The sequence below is a fragment of the Mycteria americana genome, chromosome 15 (assembly GCF_035582795.1).
Source record: "Mycteria americana isolate JAX WOST 10 ecotype Jacksonville Zoo and Gardens chromosome 15, USCA_MyAme_1.0, whole genome shotgun sequence".
Classification (NCBI taxonomy): domain Eukaryota; kingdom Metazoa; phylum Chordata; class Aves; order Ciconiiformes; family Ciconiidae; genus Mycteria; species Mycteria americana.
Window position 1 is genome coordinate 1,538,358 of NC_134379.1, and position 20,879 is coordinate 1,559,236.

At 45.5% G+C, this 20,879-nt stretch overlaps 1 protein-coding gene across 1 annotated transcript in view; it reads right to left on the reverse strand.

Annotated features, from left to right (window-relative positions):
* Window positions 1–18,179, reverse strand: part of KSR1 (kinase suppressor of ras 1) — a 73,805-nt gene extending 55,626 nt beyond the window's left edge. The window contains exon 1 of the mRNA XM_075518415.1: window positions 17,748–18,179. Coding sequence (XP_075374530.1) covers window positions 17,748–18,005 — 258 coding nt within the window. The 5' untranslated portion in view covers window positions 18,006–18,179. The remainder of the gene's footprint in view (window positions 1–17,747) is intronic.
* Window positions 18,180–20,879: the final 2,700 nt, after the last annotated feature.

Below are 20,879 nucleotides of genomic sequence, written 5' to 3' on the forward strand. Positions count from 1 at the left end.
TTCCAGGACCTCCCTAAACATCATTTCCTGAAGTCCTAAAGTCAAACATCTGCACTTATCCACTGAAAGAATGCATGGCTTGGGTAATTATAAGAGTCACTCTCCTACATGCTATTCTTGATTCCTAACTATACTAATAGTTCATTATCAGCCTCAGAAAAAGGTCCAAGCTCTTAAAAATGCAGAGAAAGACCTTAGAGTAATTGGACTTTAAAGCATTCCTGTAATCATTTCAGTGGCAGAGATTTTAAAGCTAGGTGTGAACAAATGAAATCTTTATACAAACAGTGAATATTATTTAGGTCATGGGTAGCAGTAGTTGCATGTTAATGGGGGCACGGATGAGAGCATCATGCAAGAAATTTCTTGCCACATATACGGCTCAAAAGGAAGAAACACAAATAAGAGTTGGTTCTGGATGCTATGAAGGGGCTGAAAGAGCTGGAGCAGCAAAGCTGATGATATACAGGCAGAGGAACAAGGAAGAAAGCAACAGAGGAGGGTCAAGAGCAAGACACAGGCTTTGAAAGTTGAAACAGCTCTGGTGGTATACTATCATTGTCAAGGTATTATGCCAATTTACTGTGGTATTGGCCTTATATGTGATGCAAGAAATGTAAGTTAGAAGCCCTTGTCACATGGTCTTCTAATCTTGGTAACAGTCCTTTGTCATTGTGCAGTGGCGTGCAGAAGTAGTCAGTTGCAACTTTTGATCTGGAAGCATCAGCCTTTCAAGCACAGGACACTTTTTGTATAAATGATTAAAGTTTTTAATAGGTTGGAGACCAGCAATGGCAGAATAGCTGGAAACAGGACTCCAACAATCATTATATTCTCCTTCAAGCCCAGTTTTAAATATCGTGTAAGATAACTACATCAAATTTTGTACTTGGTTGTGCAACTACGAAGTCTGGACAATTTCTGCATCAACTTTTATAGATCAGATGCACAGGGTAAAGTCAACCCAGGATTTTTTTCTTTACCATGCGTATGGGAGAAATAAAATCAGGGTAAATTCACTGGCCTGATGTCAGATATGGCCTTCCATTGTGTATCAAATATCCTTTCTCCATACACTGAGTTGAGATTTGTGCTTCAAAATAAAGGCATATTACTGTCCTCTGTTCTGGATCAGATCACAAAGCTTCAACTGAGCTGTATTTCTCTACCTCAGCACTTGATGAATCCAACAAGTGAAGCAAGGCACCACCAAGAACCTGCAAAACTATTCCTTTAAATCCTGCACTGAAAGGAATTTGACAGAAGCAAGAAAGACAAACATCTTCAAAAGTACTTAGTAATTTTCCAATAATGAATGGAACTTGAGTTGCATCTACAGCCTGCACACTAAGCGCTAAAAACACACCCAAACTTATGCTCATTGTAAACACCAAATAAGCATAATAAATACCTGGAATAACGTTTCCATAGGTGACAGTTCTGTAACACTGATTATATATCTTCAAACTGCATTTTACTTCAGAGGCTATGTAAACAATGAATGGAAGACGGTTATTACTGTAAACTTACAGGTATACTTGGGTGGAGGCAGCCTGGTATCCTCCCATGCTGGGGCTTTCTCACAAAGAATGTGAGCTGAACTGGAAAAAAAGTAATGTTGCTGAAACAAGCATCCAGTAAGATGAAAGAAGAAGGGATATCTTAATAGCTGTTAAATTTTCACCACCTTAAGGGACAGGTGAAATAAGGCAGAGAAAGAATCCTTCTGTATTCTAAAAATATCCACTTTCTCAGTTTGTTATCCTTTGCTATTTGAGTGTTGGTTTTTACCACCTTGCCCATTCAAAAAACACTCACTTTACATCAGACCAAGTCTGAAGACAGTACAACAGCACTTTTGTTTAAATAGCTGGAGCTTCAAGTGAGGGTCAAGGCCACACTGTTGAAGGTATTCAACCTTGAAAGGCACTTATAAAAGAACTGAGCCAGCAGAGACTAGAGCTAAATTCAGCTCTTACTCTAGTTTTAAACTGCTTCAACTCCTTTGTTTTCAGCACAGTCACATCCAGTTTCTACTATTGTAAAGGAAAGTGGGCTCACATAACCTGACATTCGTCTGATGTCAACTGGATAACCCTAAGGAACACAAGCGGGGTCCGAAGTTAAAGCCAGCTGTAGTCTTGGCTACAGATATGTCACTTACGTGATACCTTTAGCAGAGCAAGTGTTCCATCAAGTGATACGGCTGTAAATAATTTACCAGCAACCCCATAGCACTTGATTAAAACCTACTGAAAGAAGATCTAATTAAATTGCCTCTGAAAGAACAGATAATGGTATGATGACTGTGTAAAGGGCAGATGGCAAGTAGAAGCTCATCAGAACATGAGAAAATAATTTACAAAAAGGTACCTTTATCTGTATTGAGTTGTGGTGATCTCCACCTGTCTGCTGCTGGCTGTTCTGGAGGTCATTCCTTCATTCTGCCTTTGGGCATCTGAAGTGACAGCAAGAGTACTGGCTGTCCTCATGAGTGGCATTTGGCACCTGTAAGTAAGTACCTAATCTCTTAGGCAACCAGGTTAGAAAGTGTTTACTGCATCTTTTAGTGATGAGCAGCAGACAGTAGGTAAAGTTAGGAACTGCACGAGTCATAGAACTGGCAGTCTTTCTTATGAAGGCTGTATGGAGGACTGTTGGTAGCAATCAAGCCATTAATGAGTACAGTACTTGGTGGCCAATACTATACAACTTTGCAAGGCCATTAGTTTTAAATCTGTGTATCTGCTGTATTGTGAAAGATGTGTCTTGTGGATTAAAGAATAGTTGGAAAATACAGGAGCACAGTAACTACCTTGCTGCAAATCTTATGTGCTTTAAGATAAAGGAACAACAGCTCACAGCAGATGTTCTCCATGCCTTTCAGCCTTTGAAGAAAAGAGTTCCATTTCTTACCTCACACCTAAGAACACACATGTACATAAACCTAATATCAGGGAGTTAAGTATAAATCTACAGTAGCCCCAAAGTTCAAATGCATATCACCCAGTTCAAGGTTTTGCTTGGAAACTAAGAACTTACTGAAGAAAATACAGACCTTTGTACTCTGTAGAATGAAGTACAATTCATAAGAAGGGCATGAACCACGTGTATGCTGCTTTAACTGGAACTGTGTTTCCCAGTAAGGTAGACCCAGAAAATAGGGCATTTCTTTTCCATCAGCTGAAGGGCAGCCCAGGGTAGAATCAAGGCTCATCTCTTAAAGATGTGCCTCTCTTCTCATGTCTGAGTGAGTTTCACTGCTTAGCTGTCTCAGCTGCCATTAAAGAGGAGAGATGTTATAACCTTAATAAATACAGACTATAGCATGTTACAGACTATTGCAGACTGCACTACTGGTATGTCACAATGCAGGCCCTAAATCCTATTCTACAAATAGGTCAAACTTGGACAGCCAGGCAGCAGAAGACATGCTGTGGAGTTTCAGAAGAGACAAATACTCTAGCCTAGAAGTCATGCTTATTTCTGGCTGGGATAAAATAATACACACCTCCAGGTTGGGTCCCTGTCACTGGGCACAGTAAAACTGAGCTGATTTTTTGAGTAGCAGAACAAAGTTATGGTAAACATAGGGATTGGGCTGAGTGCAGAAAGTTGAGTGGAAACTGTTCCAATATAATCCTCAATACTTTTTAAAAATTTAGCAGTGCAGACACCCAGAAGAATAGCTCTTGCCCATATAAGCCCACATTAGAGGGTGCAATACCCAAAATAAATCATCCCTTCCTCATACAGATTTCATGCCAGCCCTCAGCCACAAATGCATATTTATAGCCCAATTTGCCAGCACCTGGAAACCAGTTTCTTTTAAGGATGTATTGCTAACTACCTTCCCCATTCCCCAACAGCAAAGGCATAAACAAAAATGGAAATGAAAGCAACATTAAAAGATAATAAAATCAAAATTTGGCAGGTACCCAACCACACCATTTCTAGACAGATTTGGAAGACAGCCCTTCAACTGGACAATAGTCATCAAGGAAAGAGATTTTTCCAGTCATTCACTTGGAAGTTAGCTGCTGCACATGCAACTGCAATGGCAGGGGCACTGTGATCCCCAAATTATGAGAGGCCAAACAGGAAATGCTTCCTGCTTTGGGGTCAGGCCCTTAGCTAAAGCAAATAGGTCCTATTTCACATGAATCTACGTGAAATCCTCACGTGAAAAGGATCTGAAGCCTCTTGAATGAAAGTGTGTGTTGTGTCACCAGTATGATGGGTGAAGGGAGGGTGCTCTGATAGTATTAAGTGCCACTGTTCTCATTTTACAAAAAAAAAAAAAATTAAAAAAAAAAATCATCTTCCTATACCCCAGCAATTGCCCAAGTGACTTAGAAAGCTCATGAGAACTGAACCATCCCTCCTGGGAGGGGACAGTAGCCACTGGATCAACCTGCCACTTTCTGCCCATCTCTCACTCAGCCTCAGATTTTAAGCTGTGAAAGGTCTCCCCATTGTTTTGCAACCTCAGAAGAAGACAGACAACATAACTCTTCCACTAGTTGCAGAAATTACTGTTCAACTTAGTCTCTAAGCTTGTCTATCCCAGTTCGGTTAAGAGAATCTGTTGCTCAGAGACAGGCTTTCAAAGTAATTAAACGTGATTCTGGTGCAACTACATGAGATCAAAGCAAAGCTATTGCCATGTTATCCACACTGATCTCACAGAAGCTGCAATCTATTTGCAGTCAGTTACATTGGGATTGGGTACATGCTGGTTTTTGTTAAGGGGGAAATTGTTAGACTATCTCACACTTTGAAAATAAACACTGCAAAACTCAACCCTCTCCTGGGTGTTTCTCACAACTGCTGCTGCGCAAGTTAACTTGTAAAGTACCCTTCCCGGTATGCCTATCATTTAAGGACAGGAAGGTCATGCACTTTAGGAAGTCTTATCCTTAGACAACTCAGCAGCCATCTGCACAGCAGCATGGAAACCATACGACATTCTCCCGTGAACAGAAGGCGCTTTGGACTACTTAATATGCCAATACTGCAAAAAGAGGCAGTACCAGGACTACTTAGAGGAAAAACTCTCAAAATAATTTTTTCCCAAATAAATAAGCCTTTCTTACTGATAAATTTCAAAATCCTTCACCCATTTTCTCCAATTTTCCCCATGTCCTTTGCCCCAAAGTTTGAGGCCAGATAAATCTCAGAACCAGAGCTACTTGCATTAAGGGGCTGAAGGCTCAGCATTTAGAAGAACTCTAAAGAATTCTAGCAATGCGGAGACTTGCAGTGCTTCCGATACTATTCCCACACCACTGAAGCTTTGTCAGGAAAGTTGATAAAGGCCACGCTGCTAACCCACCCTGCAAAATACAGTTTGAATATGGAGACTTTATTCTTTGCAGTACAAAGGGGCCATGCCTGGCATGGAAGAGACTTCACACCAGGCTCCTCGTCAGGAATACAGGAAGATGGAAAGGGCTGAGCCAGCCTATTTATGTAGAGGATCCACGAGGAGTGAAGGGGAGGCGCAGGGATCAGACCATGCGTTTCCTCATGTGTTTCCCCTTCCCCCCTGCGCGTTGGTTTTACAGCTGCAGGAAAGATCAAGCCAGAACTGTGCAAAATTGCTGAGTCAGGCTATTGCTGTGGGGCCTCAGAGAGGCTGTCCGCAACACTCAAGCCAGAGGACAAAGCCTTGTGATAAGGCAGAAAGCTGAGCAGCTGGAAAGACACTGCAGAGTAGAGACAGTCAAGGAGTATGATGCACCCACAGCAGGCACAAGCAGGATTCCCTAGGCTGAAGGTACATAGTGGAGCCCTGCCAGGGAAAGGTAAGAACCAGAAGCATTTTGCATTAAGAGAACTGGAAAGAGGATGCAGGTTAACCCTAGTAGAAGGATTTAGCTAGTCCTGGCTAAGTTAGCACAACAAAGAAGGCCAGAAATGAGCATGGGTGTTTCTGTGAGCTCCCCAGCAGCCTGCTCAAAGCTCTCCTGACATACAGCAGCAGTCTCTAACAATAAGAACAATGCCCCAAAACGCGCCTCAGGCAGTTAGGAGTTCTCCGTTGCCACAGTGTTCAGGCTCCCGAATCACACACACTTCCAGTCTGTCTGGAAAGGGGCCTGCCTTTACCCCTGCAAGGAGGAGCCAGCATTCTGGTCAGAACTTCAGCTGCCTTAATCAGATGTTGAAGTCAGTGAGGTGAGGGGATAAAAAACCTGGCCTCTGGAGCTAGACAGGTAGCAGGCATTTCACATCCCTTCTCCTCCCAAAGACCTGTATGTAAGGAGTGTATTAACCCTGAACTCTCTGGACAAGAGCACCCGCAACAGTGGGTGGTCAGCATGTTTCAGAGCTCTTACTGCTCAATTCCTGCAGGACCAGGCATGCTGTCACAGACACCTGAGCTACGAGCACTGGTTGATGCTTCCTCTCCTCAGTCTCTCACTCCCCATTCCAAACAGCTCCTAGTTGCTCCACTGCATCACAAAGTTGACTACCACTGCACGATCAAAGCAATTTCTGCATGCGGCTTTAAGAAGGAATATTTCGTAGTTGTCAGCTCTGCATTCTCTTCTCTGTGCTGCCACGAAAAACTGGGTACCTCAAAGCCAGATGTTAAGTCTCTCTCAACTCAGCCTTCTTGGCACAACAGTTCAGAAGGACACTGAAAAATCTGTTAGTAAAATGCTACAGGCAGGATCTGTGCCTTCATTAAGGAACACGGCAAAGGCAGTTCGACTCGACTACAGAGAGGAGCTGCAAGGAGCACTCTAACACTACCATGGACTTCAGCCAAGAGCAGTGCTGCATCACCACTGCATTGCTGCTGCCAAAGTATTCATTTCTCACTCAAATGAAGGGATAGACGCTACTACCTTCAATTTGAAATCTTATGTTGCGAGGTGTCCATTATCTTCAAAGCTCTTTGCCTCAGACCACAAACTAGTTATTCTTGGCAACTGAGGCAATTTGAATAACACAGTAGAAAAAAACAAGGAAAGAACACATCAGTGGAACTGGAGCATGCCTTGGCAGCAGAACAGTGTTGTAGGTTTAGTTTCCTTAAGAATCAAAAACTAAATATTAGTGTCACCCCAGTAGAAGTATTCAGCTAGCTTTTGCTAAGTTAGCTATGCCTCCAGTTATAGCTTGGCAGATGATAACTGATAAGGCCCATTTGGTTAGATGCAAATAGGTAATTACTGATACAGGGGTGCATTCAACATCATTATAAAAAACATCTCCTACAAATGCGGTCTCAGCACAAATCCAGCCAGTGTTTCAGTGCAGTAGCTAAAGACCTGGGCTTACAGCAGCTCTCCTTTCTCCCTCCAAACCTTTGTTTCCACAGACGCCACTCAAGTTACTGGCCATGACTACAAATGGTCCAGGAATTTAGGGTGCACCGAGAGGTGTCCCACAGAAACTCTGCCTCATTATACCCATACGAAATGCCACCAATACCTCAGTGTGTAAGTCAGGCCTGTAGCAGTCAGCCAGTGGTTCTACAAGTATTATGCTTGACCCACAAAGCAAGACCAAACCAGTTTTAACACACATGATATCCTGGCTTAATACAAATGGGGTTGAAAAGCCCTTTGATATCTACTCTGGGGTTTCTCCCAGCTTAGTTGTGTTAGCAAATGCTAAAAGTCTTTGGTGTTTGTGCTCCCCTTGGCTTACTTCAACACTATGACGTCCTTCCTCTTCCCGAGTGCTTACAGACACCCTTGTGTTTCAAAGGAGAAAATAATAATAAAAAAAACCAACAACTTTCTTTTTCCAAAGGGAGCAGGTTGAAGGCCTGTGCAAATCTCCCCAAACAGATCAGTCTCCTGGTAACAATACCTGTGTATTTTAGTCAGTTGTTTCCTTAAAACAAGGGAGAATAGACAAGGGCATAGCTTCCAGAACTCACTAAAATGAGGGGAAAAAAACCACCGCATATGATCTGCACCTGCACTAAGAGAGTCTGATACTACTAGCTGGTGCTGGTCTGAGACACTCAGAACTGTCTCTATAGAAATTGTGGGACTGTAAAGTTAAAAGTCTTCATAAGAAACGTTTTACTTTGTGGAAAGTTTCGGTTTTGGTCAGAAAGACAAAAGGCCCATAAACTGAAATGTTCTCCTTGGCAGATGAAGAACAGTTTTTAAGCAGGAGATGTCTAAAAAACTCAGGAAGCTTTAAGCAACAAAAACTTACTACTTCTGCTTATTTCAGTGGAGCTATGCAACTGTATCCTAAAGCAGGATTTAGTCCTCTAGCTTACTCTAAAGGTAAAAAGAAGAAAACACTGCTCTAGAAGATTAAAATTGTTGCTAGAAAATTCTCCATGCTTTAAGGATGGGTAGAGAAACAGGTGTGGAGAGGTCTCCTAGAGCACTATAAGGCAGCCTAAGGGGGACTGACACACACCTTCCAGTAACCGTACTTATTGACAGATCCATTTATCTCCCCTATCCAGTATCTTTTAGTTGTGATGCCTGGTTGAAGTTCTCAGTCTGTAAAACATATTAATTATTTCTTCTTTCCAGTTTATTCAGCATCATTAATAACTAAAAATAAAACCTCACACTGGAATCTGCAAGCCTCAACAATAGTCCACACACACAGGAGCAATGAGAAGCTCAAGACTTCCTTTCTAAATTTAGATTGCTTCAAACAGAAGTGAAAGTTCTTTGATAAATCAACAAAGCCATGTTTTAGAAGCACATAAGGAGAGCAGAACTGGGCAGGAAAGCGCTTGCCTCTGCACTGTCAAACTGACTTGCAAAAGACTTCTGAAGATCTTCAGGGACCCAGACCCGAGGCTCCTAGCTGCATTCCAAAAACTGTGGTCAATTACCTGTGTCGGCAGCATCGGACCAGACCAGACCAGAGCCTGGGTCTGCTGCATCCCAGCAAGATTCCTCAGTGTCATGTTAATCACTGCTCTAAAGAGGATCTCACAGCTTCTGCTATTACAGCTCTTCCATTTGGGATAACTAATGATCATGTCAGAGGCACTCTGTAGCCCCTGATCAAAACATGACTCCTTATTCTACTGATTAAGTCTCCCGTGATCCTTCTCTGCTTCCCCAAGATGCGCACAGTACAAATTAGATCTTCTTTCTAGGCAGAAAAGGAATGACAGAGACCTAGCCTCTGTTCACTTTAGAATACACTCCTGAGAGAAAAGACAGCTATATTTTAACTTTAAATCCAAATTTAAAAGTACCAAAAGCAAGATGGAGGCAGCAGGTCCAATTCTGCCCACAGAACCCTGAAAGCAGACAGGGAATGGCTAATGGACATGAAGCAGCTTCATTGCATCTGTTCTCCAAGTTACACCAGCAAATATCCAGGGAGGTTCTGGGATATTTGGATATTTTTAATTCCATTTACACTGACATTAAAAGAATAACTACTGTTCAACTATCTTCTGGACAGACCCTGCCCTAACTTAGGGCAAGACAGCATTTCCCTGTAGACACGTGCAAACACGGCATAGCCCCAGTGGTGAGTCTCAGCAGACTTGGAATTAGTCCTTTAAAACGTAGAGCATCAAGATAGATTCTCGCTACTGAAATGTAAAACTAGGACATACTGGTCAGTGGCTTGTTTTGCACTGTGATGGGCCAGGGCCCCCTTTATGTCTATCTAAGGGGAAGGTTCAGAAAACACCACACTCACAGGAAAAATTTCAAGGCAATGACAAGGAGTCACCAATCGTATTCTTAGATAAGAAACCCTACAATGGGGGTCAGCCCCAGCCCTCAACACTGTCCCTCCAACCACCTCCCCAAGAATAACCAGAAGAAACACATGAAACTCCTTGTTTTCTCCTTTTAGAAAAATCACTGCTAAAAAAAAAAAAACACAACAGGAAGCTGTCTCTTTTTTTCCTCTCATTCATTAAAGCATGGAAAGTGCATTTGAGTCACAGCCACCTAACCACACATTCGGCATGCACCATCTGTTACACCCCCTTCCCCGAATCACTTTTGGCTGACCAAAAGTGTTGCTAGTCAAGCTACAAAAGTCACAGCCCATATTTAGGTGAGGAGAGTTCTACTGAAAAGCTGGCTGCTTTTACCTGCCATTGTGGCTTTACTTTGTAGGAAACAAGTAATTTTAGGTATCTTGAATGATAGCCTGAATAACACCTGAAAAGGCTCAAACAGAGCCAAAGCAAGTAAATATTCTGGCTTTGAGTTCCGTTTTAGTCTTTTCCACACTAACACGAATATCTTTCTGCTATCATGTGCTTTGCCCACTATGCCAAACATCACAGTCTCTCTGCTAGGCTAAACTTGTACACTTCTGCAGAAAGCTGCAAGCTATTTCCATCTAGTATCTCTCCCCGTGGCCCCTTTTTAAAAAAAAACAAAAACAAAAAACACAAAACACCACCAAAAAAACCCAAAACCCACAATCTCTTCTTGGAAGCAAAAACACTAGCCAGCTCCTCACCTCCTGTGCACTTGCATAACCACATTGATTTCAACAGCAATTTAAAGCATCACCGTACAGGTCATGTTGCCAGTTGAACAGTCTTGAGCTCAGGTGCGTAAGTCCAATGAGATTTGCATCTTCCATCTACCTACAGCCCCAATAGCTCAGACTGAAGATACATGTGCTGCACTTAGAGAAAGATGAACAAAATGCATCTGTTATCACACTGGGCTGTGATACACACATGCCCGGAGATATTAGGGACTAAGCCAAGGTTTGAGTTTCCACCTCAGGAATACTCCAGGGTTCAGTATAAACAGCTCATGCAAAAAGCAGGTTTACAACGTAGACAGTGAGCTCAGACAGAGCTGGCAACCATCAACTAGCACAGGTTCAAGTGAACACTACAGCTGCATCGATGATTACTTCATGTTCCTTGGAGTGTGTACAGTGGGAGTATAGCTGGGCTCGGACATGCCTCTGGGATCTGTAGGTGGCTGCAGCTCTGTGCAGCTCTGGCTTAAGGCAAAAGACACATCCGACCACCTGTACACTTTGGTGGTTCTCAGTTGTCCTCCCACCTTATCAGCAATACAGAGTTTCTCTAGTTTAACTTGGGACTGATCCTGTCCTAGATTCTGGGGGCATGGACTACAACCCACCACCTGCCCTCACCCAAGCTATGCCAATAAGGAATAGCTGCAGTCAAAGCCAAGCCAGATTGCCAAACTGTTTCTTAGTTGCGTGGAGCTAGTCTTTGGCTAGGTTCAGACTCCCACCAAGAAGCAGGAGTGCCCACGACACTTCTATGCACAACTGCTCACAAGTTATCTCTTGGAAGAACTACCCATTTCTTTTGGGACAGGTGTGTTTCCAGACTCAAAGAGTCTCTGTTCCTCCGATTTACTGTGCTGCTGGTAGCATCGACTGTGTGGGATTACTCCACGGGAGCGAGAAATGAGCAGGGAGTGAAGTCTCTAAGAGATGTCTGAGTCAGTATCTCTGGCTGGTGTCATCTATACATCATTCTGTGCCTTTCACCACAGCAGTAATCTAGCCTATACATTCTCCAACCCCCAAAACAGTGAGAGATAGCCAGGCTTGCTTTCATTACAATTTTCCTTTTAGTTAAAAAAAAAAAATTCCCTGGGGGCTGAAAATAAGGATAAGAAATTTTAGCCTTAAAAGAAAGGTGAGGCTTTATCCCTCAAGCATCTGAAAGATTACATGGTCTATGCTGGAAATATCATTTTAAGCATAACTATTGCCTAAACAATTTGGTGTGTCACATGACTTCTTTTGTTAAGTGTTCCTATTTATGAACAAGAACAGGTGATAAATATGTGTACCACCATGCTGACTCATAGCTGTAAATTTGTCACTAGTATGCAGCTGTAACACTAATCGGGGCTTTCCTGGTGTAAAACGCAGCTAATAGCTAGCATTTGAACTTAAGTAGCAGACCAAGTTCTGCTCAGGTGGTATCTGTGTAAGCTTGGTTACATCCATGAGTTCAGCTAGATACAGCTGAGATTCAAGGCTACTTCACTGATTAGATCAATTCTGAACATGCAATAAACATCAGAAATCGTATGCGGAGACTGAGGGTTGTCTGGCACGACAGGCTGTGGGTTCCCGTTAGTGTGTGTAGGCACGTATGTACAGAGGTCTCAACTCCAGGCCCTGCTGAATTCTTATTGGAATTCAGCTGCTGAAAAGGTTCTCCAGGCTGACTCTGCATGAAGATGAGCAGGAATAATTCTGTTTTAACATAATCCAGTGACCACACAAGCAGTCTTAGAGAGACAAAGGCAGCAGAAAGCCTTACTCTGATAGTTCCTTTCTTCCTTCCCAATCAGTGCATTGTAGAATCCAACCCGAGGCAAGAAGTACATACAGACCTTGACAGAAAAGTGAAGAGAGGCCCTTGTCATATCTTCACCTTGATGATAATCTACTCATCAGAGCTTGTTCTGGAAACTCCAGGTAAGTTAAAACACCACTGCTGACTTTTTGTGTCAATATTTGTACAAAAACAGTGGTAGGAGATGAGCTAAATTCCATTCCAATGTGCAAATTCTGATCATATACAGAGACACATTGTCACAAAGAAAAGATGATGTCTACAGACTTGTCAATAATATATGGTTCTCCCTCCTTCCAAGTCAAACAGAATCTCTGTTGAAGCCTATCTTATACAAACAAGTGCACAAATTCAGGAAAAAAGAGAGTCCCCTACAAAAAAGAAGACACCTTCAAGAAAAACAAATGTGTTGCATATATGCAAAAAGTAAGATGAAGTAAGAGACTTTCTTCTTCTCTTACATAAGACCTACTGGAAAAGGAAGTCTTTTCAGCTGAACAAGACTCATAAACATGTGGCTACAGGTTGCAGTTTGGCCTGAAAAAATTCACTACTCCCACTACTTGCAATTTACAAACACGAAGTCTTCCTTTCCTTATGCGTACCACATGCCCAACTTCCAGTCTGCAAGTTTGGACGATTACAGCTCCTCTTCCTCTCCTCTCATGCCTCCCCCCATTTTCAAAGCATTTGTTTCTGCTTAGAGATTGCTTGTTAAGAGATAAGCCTTTTCTAGCCAAATTGCCAAATGAATCAAGATAATGCCAAAGCAAGTTCAAACATATTTAATCCACAGGTATCATTCAGCCAATATGAAAGACTGATTTGTGGAGTAGTAGACTTACTTATTTGTGACACAGCACAGCTGGAGTCAGGCTTTCTGATCTGGTGTTAAATTTTCTGGAGGTGCTGAACAGAAGACATTCCTGAGGAAGAAGTCAAAGTGATCTTTGTACATGGGGCCAAGAGTGTCTCTATCACAGACATAGTCCAGCCAAAAAGCAACAAGGACAGTTTTTCTTAAAGAGCAGGCAGATCTCAGCAATGCGTGCCCCACCCTGACACTCCCACCATAACCAGTTTGGAGGCAGCTTCCATGCCAGAAACACTGCAGTTAGCTCTTATGATGCAAGAACCAAGGTAGAAAGAAAATACATCTGCAATCTAAATACACTCTACGTCTCAGTTCAGCCTGGTCCTGCCCCATCTGTGCTGCAGTTAAAAGTGGCGGGGGGGGAATAAAAGGTGTCCCACTTAGTATGGTAATTCCCACAGTTCACCGAAGCAGCCATGCTGTTTCCAGCAGAAGAGATTGAGAAACCATAGGAACCTTCCCTGCAGCCAGCACATAGGACTATATTCTCCTCACCTCCAGACTGGCTTGAGCTGCAGCGTTAGAAGTTTCACGTGCTTCACTACAGATGTCAAGCCTAGTCCCTTTATCAGCTTCCTAGTCAGAGAAATGAATCCAGAAAGATATTGCTTTTACAAAGAAATATGGCTAAAAATAATACGCTTCTAACTTTGCAAAACCAATTTAAAAGTCATGCAAGGGATTAGCATAGGGACAGTTAAAGACTGACAGAGTTGTTTCTTTCCAAGGATACTTGAAGCAACGCTGGATGCTCACCACATGGCAAGGCATTTTTTGCTCTCTTATGCATGGGTTAAAATTACCATTATTTTCCATTTCAGTTTTGTAGTTGACTTAAGAATTGAGTAAAACTGCCAGGACAGAACTGAAAGCAAGTCGTATACCAAAGCGTTGGGTAAAAAGAAAAAACACTCAAGCACTGATTCGGCAGAACATATAAAACTTCTAAAAAGATACAAGACCTTGTGGCATCAGAGAACCTATTCTGCTAATAACCAAACTAACACAATCTACTTTCCACTACAGGGAAACTCCCTGCCCTTCTAAGAAATGGCCTTCCTACAGGTGAAACAGGGTCAGCTCATGTAACACATCTACATTCAAAACATTATTTGCAAGCAATTCCCATAGCCCTTACTTTCTGCCCCTTCTTTCTGTATTACAGAAAGTTCTCCTTGCACTCATTTGAGCTACCATGAGTGCTTATGACCTGTCAAGGTCCCCGTTTGAAATCTTTATCTACCATATGCTTTATTTTGAGAAGACCTTATAAACAAGAGGAATGAGGAAGGACTTAAAGCATTTCAGCAAATTGGGAGGGACATAAGCATGCACTCAAATACCTTTAGTTAGGCTGATGTTCTTGACTTTGAAACACACACACATTATGAAACGTGGTGTACATGACAGCTACCTAAGCTGTGAACAGGCACAGAGGGAAGTGGTGCCAAAAGGACCAAGCTAGTACATCTAGTGTAAAAAATAAAGTAACACAAGCATTTAGATGAATTTGCACTGGTGTTTTAAGCTATTGATTCCATTCACATTACAACTACTTTCATAACTTTACTTCAGGGCCGTGCTAACCTTGGGATTAGAAATAGCAATGAGCATGCAGTGCTGTCTGACCTGCGCTAGTATAGAGTTTAGAGAGCCACGTCCACCTGACAGCATTCACCCCCATGCATCAGTGGTCTGAGCACCTGCCGTTCACCAATATAGAAGACTGTGTTGAAGAGATATCCCTTCACCTGTTAAGTTAATAGTTTTGACACCAAAACTAGACATTACAGAACTTTCAGAGATATATGAGCTATATACAAATCATATTACGGAAGCTTCCCTGCCTTTTTGTCCCTTTGAATAAAACCAAAAAGTGAGATCAATAAACTGATTTTGACTTAGCATATTGGACTGTCTTCAAATCACACATGTGCAGCCTCACATTTGGCCTCAGGAGCTACTTCTTCAACTTCCAGAGTCAAGTCCCCTCCCTTCCCAAACTAGTACTTCCTGCTTCCAGTTTGCTGCTTTTATCTATCTCATGTTTTATCATTTCCTTGTGGCTTTGCTACACAGTTTACCAGTTATACTTATGCAGCTAAGTTTTCATAACTCTTTTTCCATGAAAGAGTTTCTGCACAAGAACAGAAGACATGTAGATTCAAATCCAAAGCACAGACGAGGCTTGCAGGCCCAGCAACCATGTCACTAGTAGCCACTAATCACGATCCACAGGGCCATTTGGCGACTCATCAAGGCCACCCAGAGAACCACAGCAGGCACTGGAGATCTCCGAGCTCCTAGCTTCTGGTTAAACTACTGACTCTTGAGGAGTTGCCTACAGTCTGCACTGAGCTGCGCACCACAGTCAAACCATCAGTAACGCTGGCGCTCTGCAATATCGGAGCACCTGTCTCTACTGGTACGATCTGATAGGCAAATGCATATGACCACACATGCATTTCTGACATGTTAACCAAGGCACAGTAGTCACACCACGTAATGCCACAGGCAGGCCACCTGGTACTTGGGACAACGCTGCAGCCCACCACGCTCTGGTGCGCCATGGGAAATGACAACCCGGGGAGTAATCACAGACCCTCATCTCCTACAGTCTGGTTCTCTGCTCTGCATCTGCAGACAAACCCACAGCGGACTGGCGCGGAGAGTTAAGCACAAGACTGGGGCTCCGCTTGACAACATGCATTTTGGTACAGGCAACTGAACAGAGCAAAGGGCACGGAGTCTACATCCATGCCCATAGCTTCACGTCTCGGCAGAGATCCAGTACTTGGTTGAATTCCAGAGAAATCATATACTGGACCGTGCATCAAAGAATTTTTTCAGCTAAGATTTTTTTCTGGTCATAAATTTTATGATCATCAGTGAATGTGGGACCCATTTGTTTAAGCAGATAAATGTTTAAGAGGAATGCATGCACACACTCAACAACTATCACTAGAAACAGCCTTTGTTTCTTTAAGAAGAACCTGAAGATGATAGCAGGCCTTTATCCTTTGTGAATAAAGGTTTCCTTTTAGAACAGGTCCACCAGCAAAATACTGATGATTATTTTCCGAAATGATGCTGATTGACACTGAGCATTAAAAAGGCTGTCAGTAGGGTTGCCAAAAGCCTACACAAATATTGTTTTATAAAGAATAGCCTTTTGAACACCATTTGGAGGTGGCAGGAGGAAAAAGAGTGTGACAAATTTGAAAAAAACAAAACAAAACACCCCACAAAACAAAACAAACAAACCAACCTACAAAAAAGGCAGAGGAAGAGAGAAGGAAGAACGATAGATTTCCAAGAGGTTGTGCCAAAAGCTACCTACCACCTATTGTTTCACAATTTTTTTCCCAAGCTTCATTTCTCATGTGATGGATGCAGCGTACACGTTTGTTACAGTTACACTGTTGTAATGATCTTTCTTCCTAAAGGCCCAATGCTCTAGCCCACAGCCTCCAGTACCAGACTAGAGAAAGAAGGGAGCAGGGCAGGGGGGGGATTGTTTACTCTGCTTAGAGTAACGCTACCTGCACACAAGGTAAAAGGAAATGTTATTTAAGTATCTAAAGGTCAAACAAACCAAGCAAAAATAAATCTACATTCCTCTTCTAAATACTTATGCAGACTCGTGTACAGATTCAGCCCTTCTTTGAAAGCATCACAACAGCACATGTTTTGTGCTTAAAGAGTTTCATATAATCTTTCTAAACGGCAAAACATCTCTCCAACCCGGACCGGGATGCTGTTCGTCAGCCACACCGACGGAGTGAAAAGGAGGATCAGATTAGATCAGTGAAACCGAGCCAGGGATAGAGAGACAGGCCTGGAGTAGAGGGCGGGAACCATCAGAAGCAAACACCAAAGACCTGAGGGAAAACGGGAGTCTATCCAGCTTCCCAGGACAGGCGATGTGGCGACCCACCTTCTGCTAGGGAGCCTCAAGTCACCTCTGGTCCCCACCACACATCCCATCTACCTTCACGGTGACATGAGGAGCCCGGCTACAGGCCCCAGGGCCGCGCAGAGGGGCGGCGGGCGCCGGAGCACGACCGCACGCAGCTCCCACTCCCCGCGAACCCGTCCGACAGCCCCGGGCGCCCCACACCCGGCCCGGGCCGCAGCACCCACGGGCCTGCCCAGCGGTTCCCCCGCACCTGTCCTCCCCCGCCCGCTCCCCGGGCGCGCTCTCTCCTCTCCTTTAGCACCACGCTCCGCGGGACGCCGTTCTAGCGGCGGAGGGCTGGGTGGGGGGCCCTGCCACGGCCAGCCTGGCCCCACAGCCCGGCTGGGGAGGGGACCGACCCCCTGCTGACAGGGCTGCAGCGGGGCTGGAGAGTCCTACCCTCCTTCCCTTCCACGTACACCCCCACACTCCGTCCTGCCCGGGGGAGACGGGAGGGAGGGAGGGGGTGCCTCACGGCCGAGGCACCGGTGAGGGCGCGCGGCCCTCGGTGCTGAGGGAAAAGGGCGCCGGGGGAGGGGGCAGGCCTCGGCCCCCAGCTTTGAAGAACAGGCACCCCGGGGGGCGGTAGCGGGGCTCCCCTCCGGCCCCACCGCGGCTGCCGAGCCCCGTACCTCCAGGGTGCGGATCTCCTGCTGGGTGAGGTCGTTGGACGCGGCGCACTTCGTGCGGAGCCCGCGCAGGTTGGAGAGCGAGATGTCGATGAGGTCCTGCAGCAGCCCGCACTGCTGCAGCGTGCTCCGCACGGCCGGCAAGCCCCGCGCTGCCGCGCCCGCCCGGGGCCCCGCGCCGCCGCCGGCCGCCGCCTCGCCACCGCTCCGCTCCTTCCTCTCCAGCATGCCGGCGGCTCGCAGGGCAGCCGCTCTATCCATTCCTCGGCATCAGGGAGGCCGGGGATGAGAGGCGGTGGCGAGGGGAGCAGCAGGGAGGGAGGGCGGGCAGCCGGCGGTTCGCTCCGCCCCGCCTCTCCGCTCCTCTCCGGGCAATTACCGCGCATTAACATGCACGCCGGCGAGGCACCGCGGGCGCGGCCGGCCCGCGCAGGCGGCAGCTGCTCCGCGAGGGGGCGCGGCGGACGCTCCGCCGCCCCGCCTCAGCCTCTCGGCGCCCGCCTCAGCTTTTCCCTCCGCCCCCCTCAGCGCCCGCCTCAGCCCCTCGGCGCCCGCCTCAGCTTCTCCCTCCGCCCCCCTCAGCGCCCGCCTCAGCTTCTCCCTCCGCCCCCCTCAGCGCCCGCCTCAGCTTCTCCCTCCGCCCCCCTCAGCGCCCACCTCAGCCCCTCGGCGCCCGCCTCAGCTTCTCCCTCCGCCCCCCTCAGCGCCCGCCTCAGCTTCTCCCTCCGCCCCCCTCGGCGCCCGCCTCAGCCCCTCACCACCCCCCTCGGCGCCCGCCTCAGCCTCTCACCGCCCGCCTCAGCCCCTCAGCGCCTCCCTCTGCCCACCTCAGCCTCTCACCGCCCTCTCAGCCCGCCTCAGCCTTCCCGCAGGTATGTCGGGACTTGTAGCTCGCCCTAGAGGAGCCCCCAGCGCCGTCTGCTGAAGGAAAAGGGTCAGGGGCAGTGCTAGGCCTGGCCAACCCACCCGGAGGTGTGAGGGCCCGGCTGGCAGGTGCAGCCTCTTGCTGTGGGCAAGGGGTCCAGCCAAGCCCCTTGCGCCTCTTGGTGCTGGATGGAGTGCTGTGCACAACACAGTGAGATGAGCCCGTCTGTGTGTCTGCAGACATTAAATGCCATGAGGACCTGAAAGTCTGGAGGTTAAACAGTGTCAAAATGGCATTGCGTATTTTCAGCGCCATCCCACAGAAGCTCCTTGTGCGTTTCCGGATGGGGTGGTCTGCCGCAGCAGTGGCACAGCCAGAGCCGTTGGGGCTGGAGTCTGTGGTGTGGTGTGTGCAGTTACGGAGTTGACACTGGTGATGGCTGCGCCATTACGCCGGCACAAACCAAATGCTAGGTATAAACAAGTCACTTCCTAAAGCCATAGAGAGTTTTCCTAAATAGCCTTTTCCAAATGTTCTATAAATCGATCAGGTACATGTTTTATTTGACATAAACATTTACTTAGTAAAGAATAAATGCAGGTCTAGTACATGAAGTGGGCATTATTATAAACATCTTTTAGGGAATATAAACTCTTGAGTGCAATAGTCATGTGGGTTCATTCATATCATGAGTAGGAGAGAACTTTATTACAGCCTCGTGGAACCACTGTGGTTTCAGCTTTCACAATAGAAATGCTAGAAAAATGGTACAGGTAACTGCATTACAGGTGCATTTGGTTGCATATCCTGTCTGATGCACTGGCACAGAATGGAGATGTCAGTGCAGGAACCACACATCTCCCAATTATTAGAAGAATTAGGACTGTTCATCTGATGTGAGGGACCCAGAAAGGCAATTTGGTTGCATCTTGCTGATAGAAGAAGATAGCCTCCTTAATTTGGACTAGATTGACACCAGGTTTTAAAAGCTGAATCACCTCTGAGCCACATGTGGCAATACAGAAGAGAGTTTTATGCAAAAAAAAAGGGGGAAACAATATGAATGTAGGACATGAGGCAGTGGAGCAGGGCAAATCAGCTGACACTGAGCTGTTTTTCTCATGGTTAGATGGATACTGGTATCCACATTAGTTTGTGTGCATTTGCATAGAGTAGCATGGCATATGCTGTTTAGTAATTTTCTTAAGAATGTGGGTCAGGTTAAGTATTTGATTTCATTGTCATTATTCACATGCTGTAAATTTCATATGCACTAAGGTCTTTGCTGGATTAGAGTTTAATTAGTTTGCCATCTGATGAGTCCTGTGGTTTTGGGAAAGTAACTTATTTTGCTTATTACCTCCATACTTCTGACCTTGTGAAAAAGTCTTTATCTACCCCCTCTCCTTTTAGGAGCACTGGAAGTTTAGCACTGGAAATTTTAGTTTGTAGAACTCTGACAGACTGAAATCGTCAGATACAGGTGACTGTGGAACTGGGAAATATTATTAACAGGGACATTATTCTTGTAGACATTCTCTGTATACCCACCTGAGAACATGCATTTGCTAATAGACAAGAAACCGAGTGTCTTGCATAAGAAAGCAAACTAGGAAAATTGTGGGCTGTTCATCACAAGATACTTGGCATTCTCTGCAAGTGTTTGTGTACCGAGTTGGGAGTGCCGGCCTCATTAAGTGGCTACCATAAGTGGGCAGCATTCCAGTCCCAGCATACAAGACTGCCCTTCGGGCCTGCATGGAAAAATGTGCTGACTAAACACTCCATACGTGCCATGCATTCATGTCCCTGCTCAGCATTGCTCGCTGGCTCACATGTTCGTGAGGCTGTCACATTCACAGGAGAGGAGAAATGGGGAATCTCTGAGTGCTCTTCTGTGGAAGCAGATTACATGCAAGTGAGCTGCTCTCATTCTAGCTAGCTGCTTTGACTCCGGTAGCAAGCCTGAAAGAAGAGGCAGAGCCACACACACCAAACCACAGGGGAACCATTATCTTGTGCCGAGATGAACCCAGGGCTGTTGTTAGCACAGGACTGCAACCTTGGGAATCCCACAGAGTTGCAGCCTGCGTCACCCAGGGTGACCACTGAACAGATGCAATGCTGAGGTACCAGGAGCAGACATTTGTGAACATGGGGGTGGGGAGGGAGTGTAATTTTTGTGATTTCATGGATGAGGCCAGCAGGGTTTCACAGGGAGTGTATCCCTTTTTCCAGACCCACAAAACCAGCCGTGACAGAGCAGCCCC